Genomic DNA, 15,900 nt, shown 5'->3' on the forward strand with positions numbered 1-15,900 from the left:
CAGCCTATAACCAGCTGGTCAGATAAGCCGATACTTATCTTAACTAACATGGGCTACATCTGGAACACACTGTGGATTTGGATAACTAGGTTTTTGGGATTGAGGAAATTTGGATTACTGGAATTATATTACACCGCTAGCAGGAAACAGAGAGAAGCCACGTGACCCTGCCAGGCTTTGCAGTGTCACAACTAACCCCCACTCTTTGGAGTCCATAAATAGTGCACCCCTCAGCCAGTGCTGCTGAGTAATGGGGGCTGAACATTATTGGAGGAGAAAGGCAATCTGGCCTGACCTCAGCACTGCACAGATACGATCTGAGTCAGTTACTGTGTTAAGCAGCAGCAGCAGCTTAAGCATTTCTAGGAAGCTTTACCCAAGATCTCTAAGGAAAGCGGGTTTTGGTTATGGCTGCACTGATGCACAAGCACACAACACTTAATGCAACAGAAGTGCAATAACCCGCCTCCTGCCATACGCCTGACAGGGCCAGAAGTACCCAAAGCAGGGGCTGCCATACCGCAAGGGAGGGGGCAAGACGAGGTCCAGCCACATCCCTCTCCCCAGCACCCCTCCTGGACCCATAACTGTGCACGGGAGACACCACACATGGGCCTGGGGGCACTAGGACAAGGCAGTGCCTTCTCCCTCATGCCAGAGTGGCCAGCTAGAGACTCCTCAGAAGCGGCCAAAGCTGGGACCTCAGGACATTCCAGTCAAAATTCCAGAATGTTCTGGCTGCCTGGTGCTGTTAGCACCAACCCTCCAGCTCCCTTCTCACTTGTTTCACTCTACACCTGTCCCATCCGCCTCTCCCGTCCCACTGAGCTGACACTCTCCTAAGTAACACCCCTCACCCTCCAATTTTTTTTTGAATGAACATAATGTTTGCCACCATTACATTGTTCACTCTGCCTGTGTGTTCTGCCCATTGCCCTACCCGGTGTTTATCTTGTCTATTTAGACAATATTGTCCCATTGTTTCCTGACACTTAGATTGTAAGTTCTTTGGGGGCAGAGACCATCTTTTTGTTCTGTGTTTTGTACAGCAGCTATCATCATGAGGTACTTGTCTTAGCACCTAGAAGCCCCATCCGTGGACAATATAAATAATACGCTCTTCTCTGGACAGGAGATCAACTTCCAGTGCTAAATGCATGCAGGCAAAGCCCATACCTGAAAAACAAGTTTGCAGCCATTGAGTGAGTCTGTCCATCCAGAGGTACTGAGGGGAGGGATTTTGTCTCTGGTATTTCAGCGGTTGGTTTCTGGGTCTCGAAGAAAGCATGGAAGAAGCAAAACCTAGATGGGAAAAAGGAAGAGAGCAGATGAAGATCTGACTTGGGCTCTGTGGGGCTATACAAAACCACCTTTATAAAAGGCAAATTCAACATTGTAAACAGCCTGTGCTTATCCAGCATTTCTTATCCAAACATCTCCGAGCACGTCACAAATTTTAATAAAGCCTCATGAATTCTATAGGCACCTGACCCCACCAGGTACCTGCAGTTAATGGAAGAGGAAGGTGCTCAGTACCTCGAAGAAGGCCGTTACCCTGCAACATTTGTATTACTACAATACTCATTGAGGCACAAAGACCAACTTTTTAAAGGTAGTCAGGTGCTTGAAGATGCAGATAGACACCCAAATACCTTTGAAAACTCTGGCCCAAAAGATTAGAGGTATAATTTTCAAAGCATCTATGAAGTGCCTAAGTAATCTAAGTCTTACCGAAAACCAACAGGAGTTAGGCTCCTAAATTATTTTGGTGTTTTTGAAAATTTTACCCTAAGTAACTGGTCCAAAGTTGCCTGTCAGTTGCTTCAGTACAGGGGTAGGCAACCTGCGGCACGCATGCCAAAGGCGGCACGCGAGCTGAATTTCAGTGGCACTAACACTGCCCGGGTCCTGGCCACTGGTCTGGGGGCTCTGCATTTTAATTTAATTTTAAATGAAGCTTCTTAAACATTTTGAAACCTTATTATTTTACATACAACAATAGTGTAGATACATATTATAGAGTTATAGAAAAAGACCTTCTAAAAATGTTAAAATGTATTACTGGCACGCGAAACCTTAAATTAGAGTGAATAGATGAAGACTCGGCACCCTACTTCTGAAAGGTTGCCAACCCCTGCTTAAGTACCACTCCAGCCTTCTGTCAAGAACCACCCCACCATTGGGTGGCAGTAAGTAGTCTTTAAAGCCTTCTCACTTGACAACGTCCATCACCAAATCCTCTTCCATCTTCCCTTGACTGTCAATGATGCTGACTAATCGGGCAATAATCCATTTTCTCAGCCGAACCACTCGGTGCTGGGTCCTTTCAATAAGCAAATGGATACAATTATAAAACAGAAGCTCAGACACTGCACTGGATAAGAAAACACTGAAACAATGGGTGATGAGACTCTGAATACCACATAAACTTTCAGCAGCTCAGACGCCTTATGTAGTTAGAAATCAGCTAGAATGCAGCATATACTGACACATATGCAGAAAGAAGTGACAGGTGCATGTAGAAAGGTACATTTCCTGAGCTACCTGAATTTGCTCTTCAGCAGATATACATGCACTTTATAAACAAATATGAACTCAGATCAATTCTAATCCACTGAGCCTCAGCGTTCCACCAAAAACTGCTTCAAGAAAAGCAACAATGTTCCTATGATTGAAGACCTTAAGTCACAAGGAGAATATAACATACTGACAGAATGTCTTTTACCCTTGACAAGTCTCTGCCCATGTCTGGGGTGAAGCATCACACTGGTGTACCACACCACAGTAACAGTTAAGACACATAGGCCCCGTTCCTTCACGTCATGTAAAATTGAGGGAGTGCAGCTGGAATTTTAACTAGGCAGAATACAATTACCCAAACTTTCATTTGATCAGTGCTCCAACTGTCACAAAAGGTGCTGTATCACAACTGATCAGGACCTAAGTTTTACATCTCAGTTTGAAGGAGACACTGAGCAACACAGTGTCCAGCTGGGGTAGTAGCACAATGAGAAAGCACAGTGACAAAGACCACCTAGAGACAATTCATCCCCCCAGTTTTTCCCAAAAGGTTTTCCCCAATAGGAAATTTCTATGGTTTCCCAATAAGGATAAAGGAAAAGAAAACACAAGCTGCTCCTGACCTAGGACCAGCTAAAAGTGTTGCTGGGAATCAGCTGCTGTAGCTGTACCCCATCTCCCCCAGGAAATCAAAACAGAGCTGAACACAGGAAGACGCATACAACACAGCTCTAAGAAAGAGGAGGGGCTTGCACTGCAAATACACTCACATATTTACTTTCTCCTGGTTCTGTTTTTGCCGACTGGTGGTGAAATCTAAGCAGCAGTCAAAGTCTGGCCTAAGGAACATCATCTTGAGCCAGTTGACGTATTTCAGCAACGCTACAGGCTGCAAGTGTTTCACCACCTTCCAGAAGCTGGGCACAACTGGGTAGCCTTGATTGGTCAGAGTGGAGAAGCCAATCATCACTGCCAGTTGCTTCTCTGGATCATCACAGCCCTCTAGGAATGAGTTAACATAGGTTTCCATCTCCGGAGCGAACTTAAACCGGCCCGGAAGCTGAAAGACATAGTCAATACAAGCAGGTTACGGCCCATCCTATTGCATGATGAAGACAGAGAAATATGCACGCTCGGTCACTGTACAAAACTGACCTTGCTCTGTACTTGCACTTGGTACAATAAATCCTGGGTTTGAACATTCACTGGGGCAGTAACAATACTCCAGATTCCCACAACCCACTCACCCCTTCAGATGTCATTAGAGCACCAAGTGCTGGACAATGAGCTCAGGGGCTCCATTTTACAGATGGCGAAGCTGAGGCACGGAGAAGGGAAGTGACTTACACAAGGTCACCCAAGAGGCTAATGGCTAAGCCAAGAATACAACTCAGGTCTCCTGGGCCCACTCCAGTGCTCTATCCACTAGACCAAACTGCTTCACCTACCAGCAATGGAGTCTTGCATGCTCTAATCTGCCACTGATCTTGGACTTCACCAAACCTTAATCTCAAACTGCAAGTAGCCCTCTCTGCCTGGTAGATCAGACACCACTGATATAGGTGAGGTCTTAAGAACCTTCAGCTGATAATGTTGCCCAAAAAGTTTGTGAGAACTGCTTTATCTTCCTGCAGTAGAAATACAGCACATAAATGTTCAATGGGGTCTATTCTCCCAGGCTTGCTGAAAGCTGTGTAAATCAAGTGGTTCAAATTTTGAGACTAGGAGTGTTGTAAATAGTGCCACATGGTGCTGAGATCTACACTACAGCCCAGACCCAAACTGCATATATGCTAGAATGATACAGACAGCAGTCTGCAAGGGTTAGAACTTTCAGCCCAGCAGTACCAGACATTTATTTATCCCGTTTTCCCGATGGTCTTTTACAATCCACAGCATTTCAATTATGTCGTACATTCATTCCCACTCACTCGACTCTGCTGTGAGGAGAACGAAAATATGTCTGGAGAAAACTTGAAGGGGAAAAGAACAGTGACTCCATTCCAACCACATAATGCAACTTTTCTAAATGAATTAAACAAATTGTTTTATGAAATGTCAAGATCAATACGGTGATACGAGGGAAGCTGGAGCAGTAATGAAATTTAAAGATTGAATGTTCCCGAAACTAGAAAGCCAGTAAATTTCACAGGTGAAATCTGCAGCCACATCCATTTGGCCATAAGACATATGCCTCAGAAAGATACCGTCTGCAAAGCACAACCGAATGAGCTTACATTTGCATTCTGTTGGTCAGCTACTCCAGAACTGTCAGCATTGTCCAAAAACAGCAGAACCACCCCGAAAAATTTCATTAAAATGTGATTCTACACTGAAAGCGGAGTAGCACCGGGATACAGGGGTTTCATGTTGGTTGTCTCTTGATTAAACAAAATCAAATGTGCTCACTTTACAAGTAAAAAAATATATATATATATGGATTGATGAGTTTTTAGGAACAGGGGAATCAAACCAGCACCTAGTCTCCAATAGCTTGCATCGGTGACTTGGAGGAAAGTAAGAATGAGCAGGAGTTTCCCAATTGCCAACCCTGCTAATTTAACCTGGGATTGGAGGCTCAAACTAGTAATAAAGGTGCTGGAGATTAAATTAATTAGCATTTATTTCTGTGTCTTCAAATTAGGCCTTCCATGTCACCTGTAGAATCCCATGGCCTCGTACAAGGATGACAGATCAGAATTTAGAAAACAAGTCTACTGATGTGCAAAGAGGAACAGAAAATTCAGTCCACTCTCCCACAGCTATATTGGCTTTGCAGGGCTAACGGGTGGGTGCGAGATGTTCTAAAACTGTAAATCTGCAGATATTAGAGAAAAAAAGGCCAGAAGGTGCCATTGTTACCCTCACGTGCAGACTACAACTGCACTTCAGCTGCTGCTGTGATACCAGCAATGGAAGCTTGGAACACTAGTTTGCCCCAGAAAAGAAAAGAGCAATGACTGCTGTGTCCACAGCAAACAGCAACAGGACTGCATTAGCTCAGAGCCTAGCCAATGCCATTTTTTGATGAGTATGGGGCCTTTAGCATGGGTTGCATCATACCCTCACAGGGATTCCTACCTGAGCCGATACCACATGATCCCCATAGTGCCGCATCACTTCCCCTCGGAGAACAATCTGTAGCTGGTCCAGAGACAAGAGTGGGAGAGAACTGCCCAGCAACCGGTAGCACATGTAACTGAGTAAAAAGAGAACAGATTCCCTCAGCGAAGGCCACAGTAGCAACACCATACACATGGACAGGGCAGAGAAAGAAAAGCACCTGTGTGTGCTTCACAGAGATGTAAAGAAATGGACAGCAGTAAAGACTACAGGGACACTACCAGCCTAGCATTCTAAGGTGGGCAGATTTTGTAAAAGAACGGCACTTCAGAGCATAAAATGAGCATTCATTCATCTATCCTGATGCTGATTCAAGCACCGAAATACAAGATTTGGGCAGCTCCTGTTGGAAAATAGTCTCTCTTTTTCCCTGTAAATTGCATGCAGCAAGTTAACAAAATCCCTTAGCGATAGGCCAAGGAAACAGTGTTTGGCTCTGGATTCAGGTCAGGTTTCAGGGAGCAAATCTGTGAACAAACCAAGGTTCAGATTAAACAGTGCCAAAAAAATACATCTTACAAGATTTTGACTCCAAACAGCATCAATCTCAATACAACAGATGACTAATGAGCTTTATTCTTGAAAATATTTTGGTATCTTACCCTGAAAGCTTGCTAAAACAGCTAACTCTTGCAGTCTCAACCACCTCCGTGTTAGAAACGGAAATGATACTTTTCGGTTCTGTGTCAAATCCAAATCCAGAGGTGCGCATAAGGTCTAACGATTTGAATTCAGCCCACAGTAACACACAAAGGGGACTGGACATAAGTTTCAGGATCTGGTCCACCTTCAAATCTCACATTAAGAAGGACACAGTTACATTGAAATCTAGTCAATTTAAGTAGTTTCAGATTGCACATCTGCCCTTAAGTCCCTCCGCCAGTTTCCAGGGTCTTCACAGTCACATATGCCTAATTTTTTGTCCCAGTTATTACCAACAGAAAACAACATGACATTGTAAGCAGTATTTCCTAGATAGCAGCAAAGCTGCTCCTTCAGTTTGTCACAACTAGATCTAGGATAAAAAGACTAACCAAAAAAACGTGTGCGTGGAGGGGGGTGGGTGGGGAGGAGTTTCTCATGAAAAATCTGTCAAGTTTTTTTTGGTCAGGTTTTAGTTGCCATACAGCAGCAGAACTTATGTTCAGATAGGAAGCAGAAGAGTAGATTATATTGAGAACAATGAACGACATTTAAAAACAAACCTGTTAGGACCCGACTTTTCCTTTAGCAGCCCATTCTCCACAGCTTCCTTCCAGAAGAGTTCAAAAGCACCTTCCTTCACAGACACTCGTAGCAAGTCCAGCGCGACATGTGGCAGACTCTTATCCTTCTTCTCAGATCTAGCAGCAGTATTCAAAACCTTCACAAGCCTTGAGAGAAAAAGCAATCACAAGAGGAAGGAAATCTGAACTATCCGGTCGGGAAGGAACTTTCCGAAGGCAAAATCCCTTCCTCTAACCACCTTCTGGAGTGGACAGACAACTGCATGGAAACTAACATGTTATCCATGGCCACTGCCTCTAAAGATGAGCAACTGATCTGAATATTGGGATCAGCACTCTCTGGGATGAGCACTCCATACCGTGTCTCTCATTAGATTCAATGGGAGATGCAGGCATCCAGCACCGCTGGGCTTCAGAGCCAAATTAGGTTTCTCATTTACATTCAGGAAGTTGGAGACTTGGTATCTTTGCACCCTTCTCCTACAGCTCACCTGGGAATGTTCTCCGTGGTTACGATGGCAGATGAGCCTAGCAGTATCTTCAGCTTATTGGGTTTCAGAACCCCAGGGAATTTCTGCATGCCCACAAGTAGAAGGTGCAGCTGCTCCGGGGTGCTGAAGGCCGAAGTGAGGTCAGTCTTTAAGGTGCTGAACAGGACTTCCTCAAACACAGCTTCAGGAATCTACACAGCAACGCAATTGAGAAGCAACACAGCAAGTGATACCTGTTCTACACACCATTATTGAATATTATAACTATATGAGGTAAGGGGGTGGGATTTTTGTAAATACCCTAGAGTGGATGCAGTTATAGCAGTACAAATGTGCTTTATACCCAGTATGGCATATTCTCCTTCCTATACAGGAATAGCTATATTGATATATAACATCGTTATACCAATATAGTCGTACTAGTGTAATTATACTGATATAGTTAATGGGGTAAAAAGTTTGTGCTTAAACAGATAAGAAGGCACAACATCACAGTGGATCTGATAGGAAGAGGGATATCAACCCTTTTCCTTCGCTTTTAAAAAAGACACAGATTATGACCTAAAAATATCTTAGGGACACATCACTGATTGCAGCAAAAGCTGCATAATTTTTGGCACCTTATAAAAACTTTCTTTTTACTGCTGTAACCAAAAAAAGGGCAAACCAAGAACGGGGCCCAGATGGTCTCTCCCCTAAGAGCTTTATTTTGTAACTGTAATTGCAAACTTCCTACTGCATTTTGATTCTTCTCTCTTTCAGTGTTATACAGCCATGAGTTTTTTGTGCCATTTCTTGCACTGATACAAATCATTTTTAAAATGGTGTTGTTCATCTCAAAGGGATTTTCCTGGCTGAATATTTTGAACACTAATATATTTTGGAATAAACTGGATAGATGCTTTTGAAATAAAAAAGGATAAGCTCCATTGTTGAAGAACCTACAAAGTATCTGAATCTGCCAGAGATCAGGAGTATGGCAAGCACACACACAAAAAAAAAAAAACTAATATCAAAGTTGCTAGACCAAGAACATTCTTACACAAAAAGCTTGGTTAACTTGGAGTTAAGGCTGCTAGTCTGCATAGTCTACCCACAGAAACCATATGAAGCAAGGAAATATGCATCTAAATCATTCTACGCTCTCTTTATGCTATAATCCTTAGCTCCCCACCTACCTCTCCTCCAGCCCCAACAGTCCAAACATATCCACCCTTATCCTGAGCAACCAACACTGAGTAACACACGGAGACTTATACTGCTGTTGCCCATGCACCAATTTTATGGACATACAATGAGCTTCCCTATACACATGCCATATGACATTTTTCCATGACCACCAGGTGTCCGGTGCAACACCCAATGAAGTCAATGGAAAGACTCCTTTGGCATCAGTGGAGCTGGTTCAGACCCAACCTAAGAAAAAACAGTACCAGAAACAAAAAGTTACGCTATTCAGATGCCAGGTACCTCCGAGAGGATGTCAACAAGCGTTTTCCTGGGGAGATCTCTGAGGTGGGCATGGTGTTGTGCCAAGCTCTGCAGAAGTCGGACACACTCTAGGAGGGCCTTTTGGTCCTAGAAATTTAAAAAGAAAAAAGTAAAGGCTACACAGCCAAGGTTAAGCTCATGGCTCCATAATGAATATGCTGAATCTTACTATTATTAATAATAAACTGACCCAATCGCTTCCTGATGCGTAAGTCAGATCTTCCCGATACAGCATTCCCTGTGTGTGACTGACACATGATATTCTATCTCCTCTGTCCCTCCATCTCTTGTCAGTTTTTATACTGTTACCATATTGCTTCTGGCTTCTCTCCAAATCCTTCCCTTCCCCTCCCCAGGTTTCACATCACAGGACGATTGGATTTGATAACATTCCTACAAGGAGGCACCTTAAACACATTTTCTAGACACTTCTGATTCCCAGCTGTATATAATAAATTTTAATGAAACAAAGCTTGTGATTTTAGAAGCAGGTATCAGCTATCTGAGGTACCTGTTTGGCCCCTATCACCAAAATACCTGAGCACCTTGCAACCTTAAATGTATTTATCCTTATGACACCCCCATGGGACAGAGACATGCTATTACCTCCATTTGTAAAATGGGGAACTGAAGCACAGACTCTAAGTGATTTGCCCACAGTCACACAGGAAGTACATGGCAGAGCAAGAAATTGAATTGAACCTGTGACTCTTAAGTTCCCAGGTTAATGTCATAACCACTGGACCATCCCTTCTCTCTGGGTCTTGTTCCACATTTGGGACAGCACTAGGTCCATTGCTCATGAACAAGCAACACTCATGTTACCTTTGCAAGACGACCAGACTGGAACAGAGACAGTACCCCAAAAAAGTTTCCAAAGGCAGCATTTCTAAAGAGTTTCTAAAAAGAAGAAAATCAACACTGTAGTCCAATAATTCAAAATACAAAAATAGTGAGATCTCATGTTCAACAACAGCTCCCACCGCAGGTGAAAACTGCTCAGAAGCAGGCAGGAAGAGTCAACCTTGACTACGCTTCCACGCAAAAGGTACTGTGCTGCCCTCAAGACACATATGCAAACCTCTTCAATGGAAGCGGTGCATGCACATCGGGGTCCTGTGACAACACGGTTAACTCCAGATTCCAGCAGACAAATAGAATCATTTACCTTAAAAGGGGCCCCAAAGCCAGGGTGAAGAGGTAATCGATACTCACTAAGGAATGTGAAAGTTACTGGTAGCCCCCTTAACAGCTTACAAGCAGCCAGTAGGGGGAAGCAGAAGCCTCATGTACACAGTAACCTGAACTTTTGAACTATCTTTTCCCTTCTGCCTCAAAGAGAGAAAACTTGCTTTAAACCAGTTTTTAATAACCAGATAAAAGAGTGCAGGGTTTGACACCTACCAATCAAGTGTTAACACGCAAGGGTCTTTGTCTCAAAGTGTATAAAAGGCTTGTGAAATTTGTATGGAACAGAGTCTTTGTACCAAGGTGCAAGGCTCTCCTTTCTTCTGCAGAATAAAGCATCTTTTCCTTATCCCTGTCAGGCATTGGCTCTCAGCTAGGCAGACCAGATATTTCAGTAACAGGAACACAGAGGATTTACAACAACTGTCTGGAGTTGCTATGAGCACAAGGCAGACCTACCTTTTTTACTCTCTCAAGATTGTGTTTTTCTTGTATCTGCTGCAGGACGGCATGCAGTGGAATTTCTTCAAAAAATTGCAAAACCTGGATATCACGACCAGCATGAGACAGAGATTAAACTCCATGAGAAAATGCTCTACTAACATCCATATTTACCTTCAACAACTATAGACTGAAGGAAGAACTAGAACTGAACTCTCTGATTCTTTCTACCAACCTTAGACCAGCCCCTACAGTTAAAAGTTTCCCTGCATAGGTATGTTGGTTAGAGGTGCCATATTTTTAAATTGTATTTTATTTTCCAACGACAAGGCTATGCTGGGAACAACCACAGCGTGCACACAATTTTTTCAAGTATAACTGTGTCTATAGTAGAGTACGAAATATGCTCTGACCTCTAGAGGTGGTCCTTCTGGGTCAGACTAGAGACCTACTAGCAAGGGAGCACATGAAAGACAACAGTCTTCACTGCCCATATTGTACCTGTTCCGAAGGCAGGGTACTTCAGTCTTAACAGACTGGCACCAGACATGAGCAGACTGGCTTTGATTTTAAAATGTTTTCAGTTTTTTCAATCAGTTCTAGAGACTAACCTGTTCTAAAGCCTGGTCTGCACACAGTTTTTGTATCATTCTATGTCAGAGAGGGGGTTGATTTTTTTTTTTAAACCAATACAGTTATACCAGTACAATCTCTATATCAGTACAACAGTGTCCACACTAAAGGTGCCCAATGTAGGTACAGAAGAACTGGTTTATGAACTATTTGGGGATTGATAAAAACCCCAAAAGTTCATAAAACTGAAGATCTCAAAACGACTGTGGGTACGATTCAAAAGTTAATGCACTAATCATTCAGTAACAGAGTATGCAAACAATGGTAACAAATGTATACAGTACGCTTGATTTTTCTCTGGGAGAATTGCATCTCTTTGCTACCCACTCTCATCTTTTCCAAACTGTATAGCTGCTTGTCCATTGGCTAAAGGACTGAATTCTCGTTCAGCAGCAAAAAACAGTTCATATAATTAGTTGGTTCGTGCGACTGATGTTCAGGAAATTGTAGTCCTGCCATAGAGCACGTTTCCCTTACCTTATGAGGAAAAGCTATACCAGCATCAGCATGCTGACACTAGGTGTGGGGTGGGGTTGTACTCCTTTACCATATCAGTGTAGCTAAAGCAATACAACTTTTGTGTGTGGACAAAGCCTAGAAGAGTTCACTCTGAGATACAAGAACTCTTCCCAAGACCCCTGTGCATCCAGAGGTTAACCAATCACAACTCCCAAGTACTTAAACAAAAAACAAGCATCATGCTTTCACCAAGCCCTATTACAATGTTATTAACACACCCATCAGCATTCCATAGAGAGTGCGCTCCCCTGGGAAAATACCAACCTGAGCTAGTGCCAGACTGAAACCTGGACGGGCTGCCTCTCGAGTTGCTCCCAGTCCTTCTATCAATCGTTTTAGAGTATATTTCAGCTCATCTTCCTAAAAAATTATGTTTTAAAAATACAGTACTTTTAGGAACACTTTCCTACAATTAGGAAAATCATATGGATGTACTACTAATCAATACATAAATATTGTCTGAACATACTCCTAACTGGGTTCAAGGCTGTGATTTACAAAGAATACCCTGTTCTAAAAATGCACCTCACCACCCTAATTCAGACTTGCCAGGCCAAGCATATACCCCTGCAACTTGGTTTACTCAGGTAAAGGGACACTGATTGGACCAGGGAACAACTGCATTGTAACCAGATTCTCTACTTCACAGCCACAGAAGGTAGGGCTGGGATTGATTATGCACCCAGACACCCCAAACAAAACAGTGCCCCGAGATCTAGCTCCAATCACAGAGCCTAGGCCCAATTTCCTTAACCCTTCCATCCCCTCCTGAACCCAACCAGACTCCTGGGACACTGGGCCCAATTCCCTTCCCATCTCTGGGGCCCAATTCCTCCTCGCCTTCCACCCTCAACCATTTGGGAACCTGGACACAATTACATCCACTGCCCACCCACCCCCCAACCACAGTAGCCCCCCCAGAGCCCGATTCTCTTCACTCCCCCACCTTCACTCCGCCCCAATCAGAGTAGATCTCTGGGACCTGAACCCACCTCCCTTCCTCACCACACGCCGGGACTCCACTCCCGCCTACAACAGCCCCGAGGGCTCTGGATTCACCCCCCACCCCACAAACTCCCACCGCGACCCCAGCCCCGTGGGCCCCCTCCTCCAGTTCCCGCCGCTCTGACCTGCTCGCTGGCCCGCAGGTACCGGATCAGGCTCTCGGTGGCAGCCAGGCGAACCTCCTGCTGGGGCTTGGCGATGTCCCAGAAAAAGTCCAGGAACTGCCGGTTCTGCTGCAGGACCCCCTGCGGGCCGGAGGGGAGGGGGGCCGCAGCTGGAACCGGGTCTGGGGCCGTCTCCATAACGCGACCGCCGCTGCCGCTCAGCGATCCCCAGCCACGCTGCAGCCGCACGTGGGCTCCCGGGGACAGCCCCTTCCGGGTTAGCCCGAGCAGCTGCAGCAGCCGCCACCCCGCATGCGTCCAGCCTGTGCCCTGGCCTCCTGGGAAGCCAAGTCCCCCAGGTCCTGGGAAGGGTGGAGTCCTTGGCTGTGTTGGTCAATCGTACGGTTGCAGTAGAAAATCCCCTGCTGGACTTCAGGTTTCCAGTGCAACAGGAGAGAGGCACCGGTAGCAGGTCCCACTCCCAGCAAGGGTGCTGCTTTCACCAGACCTACCTTCAGTCTTACTCCTGAGTAGGGAGCCACAGCCACCGCTTTGGGAAGTCACTTCACATGTGCCAACCGGTCCCCCATCTTACAAGATCCTGCATGCCCTCTCAGCCCAGCGCAGGGGACACTCAGCACCTCACATGGCCAAGCCTGTAGGAAAATAGTGGAGTCTCTGTTTTTTAATGAAATATTTATTATTTTCCCATTGCGTCCATCCAAAAATGTACTTACACTGAGCTACCAGCTCATTAAGTGTCCATTTATAGGTTTCAAATATTGGCAGGTATCATTTTTTAAGGAGTCATTTAAAGTCTCTCCCTTTGGGAAATGCAGGGTTTTGCTGTGGGCACTTCAGTTGAAAAAGCTTAAAATCTCGCTGACTATTGATTTAACAACCCCGCCCCCCATCTCTTTATTTAAATTGTCTCACACATGCAAAATCTAGACTTCAAGAAGGGATGATACCTTGGCTCCACGCTTGGGGAGATGCTGCACTTTAGGGTAGCCTGTGCTGTCAGTGTGCACACAGTCTTGTCCCTCTTCCCCTTGGGTCTTTGTGTCTTTCAGTGTTCACAATCCCCCACCCATATCGCAATGTCTGAAGATTCCCCCTTCATTTTTAGGCTGAGTGACTTGCTCAGTTTAAATGAATGAGCAATCTGTCAAGTGATTTTAGTGTTTGTGCACAGTTTTGATGATGAAAAGTTCTATGTAATGTGCTAAGCATTGTTATTACTAGTTATAGGCAGGGAGAGGAGCTCACAGGCTATCATGAGAGATCTAGGAAAGGGTCCCCTTGGCAGAAAGGTTGGATAGGAACTGTAAAACTTAAGACCAACTCTCATAGCTTGAGATAGGCCCCACACAGGCAGATGGGCCAACAACTCACAGCAGAGAACTGGAAATCAGGAACCAGTGATGTGGGATCAACTCATTTCTTTTTAACATGTATTGTTTAAATTTTCTAGAATCACACAATCTCCATTTCACACAACTCCACAGAGCGACTAGTGTCGAAGTCTGAAACACACATACCCACACAAAGTGGGATCTTCCTATTGGCAGCATCTAGAGTCAGTTCAGATTCTATGAATAGGGACTCTCTCTCCTGACCTAAATTTTAAAGTGAGATTCTCTGAAACTGGCTGCTGTGTGGATGCTGAGAAAGCTAGCCTCTTAAATGCTTTTGAAATATGACAGCCTAGTTTTGTCTGGGTCAGACATTAGCCATATTGACAGAATCAGTCAGACTGTGGAAAAAAATCAATGTCTTGTAGTTCAATAATAAAAACCCAAAGAGCAGCCCAATAAAAGAAAACAAATAAATAATGCAAAAGGTATACCTTGTAAGATATTAGCAGTTTCTCAGCTAGAATCCATTATATTCCCTCAACACTGCCACAAAGAACCAGGATAGGTTCCCACTCAAGATGCTATTTATCAGGAAGAACCGTCCAATAAATGTGTGGTGTAGTTTTTCCTTTTAAAATCTCTTCTCATATCCTATCTGTTACAAATATAGAGAAAACAGAACAACAGTATCTGGAATGTGAAGTAACTGTACTTTCTATTATACTATTAGTGACAGCTAGGCAATCTGTTGTCAACTTAAAGGCATCCTGACAGATTGATATATTATTTTAAAACAGATTAAAAATCTTATTTTAAATCAAATATCCGTTGTGTTCTTGATATCTTAGATCATTAAAAGTGAAAATGTTTGTAACATCTAAAGGCTTTTTACAATTTATGCTGTTTACTTCTACATTCCACTCAGGTTGGATGGCAAAAATGGACAGTGCTCAAGTGTCATTTTTAAAGGCCATTTCGTTTTCTAGTTTCCGTATTGGTGCTGCAGTGTTCGTGTTGCAAGCACTGTTCAAATCCACTGTTTTTACATTTAAAAAAAATCAAAAAACATTTCTATGAATCATAGAGTTTGTAAAACTATTTTTTCTTTCCAAAACCTAAATGCTACGGGGCCCTGTGCTGCCTGACAGCATTTTTTTAAAAGTACCTGACAGAGTACACCAATGTGCTTACTATGAATTACATGTTATGGGTTTCTACAAGATAACAAACTAGGGTGATGGGGAAAAATCAAGACAAGGGGTGGGGGATAATAGGTGCCTATATAAGAAAAAGCCCCAAATATCAGGACTGTCCTTATAAAATCATATCAGAGAGTAGCCACGTTAGTCTGTACCCAGACATCTGCATCTGAAGAAGTAGGGTTTTTACTCACAAAAGCTTATGCCAAAATAAATCTGTTAGCCTTGAAGGTGTCACCGGACTCCTCGTTGTTCCTATAAAATGAGGACATCTAGTCACCCTATAACGGCCCAAGCCCTGATGGTGCTGGCCTGGGCTGCGAAGTTGAAGGCAGTAACTACCTCTCAGGGTCCACATACAAGGTGGAGGCCAGCACCCCTGCCCTATGGCCCATACACAGGCATGCTGAGCTAGCAGCAGCTGCAGTCACTCCTATAGCGCACACAGCTTGGGAGTTGGGGGAGGCAACACACTAGCCCTATGGTGCTGCCAGAGGAGCAGGGTGGCTGCATTAGCTCCTGTAGTGCTACTACAGGCGGGGTCAACAACATGTGCGTTGGGGGGGTGGGCGAGTGACTTTTTAGACAGGCAGCACGGCGGG

At 44.2% G+C, this 15,900-nt stretch overlaps 1 protein-coding gene and 1 long non-coding RNA gene across 2 annotated transcripts in view; both read right to left on the reverse strand.

Moving 5' to 3' along the window:
* The window catches only part of MYBBP1A (MYB binding protein 1a), a 73,528-nt gene extending 60,539 nt beyond the window's left edge, over positions 1–12,989 (reverse strand). The window contains exons 1-11 of the mRNA XM_050929436.1: positions 12,763–12,989; positions 11,897–11,992; positions 10,499–10,582; positions 9,677–9,751; positions 8,831–8,938; positions 7,361–7,551; positions 6,849–7,016; positions 5,602–5,719; positions 3,291–3,580; positions 2,216–2,323; positions 1,177–1,302 (exon numbers count right to left, since the gene is read on the reverse strand). Of these exons, the coding sequence (XP_050785393.1) occupies positions 1,177–1,302; positions 2,216–2,323; positions 3,291–3,580; positions 5,602–5,719; positions 6,849–7,016; positions 7,361–7,551; positions 8,831–8,938; positions 9,677–9,751; positions 10,499–10,582; positions 11,897–11,992; positions 12,763–12,939 (1,541 nt within the window). The 5' untranslated portion in view covers positions 12,940–12,989. The remainder of the gene's footprint in view (positions 1–1,176; positions 1,303–2,215; positions 2,324–3,290; positions 3,581–5,601; positions 5,720–6,848; positions 7,017–7,360; positions 7,552–8,830; positions 8,939–9,676; positions 9,752–10,498; positions 10,583–11,896; positions 11,993–12,762) is intronic.
* Positions 12,990–13,056: 67 nt separating this feature from the next.
* Positions 13,057–15,861, reverse strand: LOC127037564 (uncharacterized). Its single transcript, XR_007770392.1, has 3 exons — positions 15,493–15,861; positions 14,591–14,754; positions 13,057–13,397 (listed from the first exon to the last, which is right to left on the reverse strand). It is a non-coding gene; the product is annotated as an uncharacterized LOC127037564 (long non-coding RNA).
* Between the last annotated feature and the right edge of the window lie 39 nt (positions 15,862–15,900).

This window comes from Gopherus flavomarginatus, chromosome 19 (assembly GCF_025201925.1).
Source record: "Gopherus flavomarginatus isolate rGopFla2 chromosome 19, rGopFla2.mat.asm, whole genome shotgun sequence".
In the NCBI taxonomy this organism is placed as follows: domain Eukaryota; kingdom Metazoa; phylum Chordata; order Testudines; family Testudinidae; genus Gopherus; species Gopherus flavomarginatus.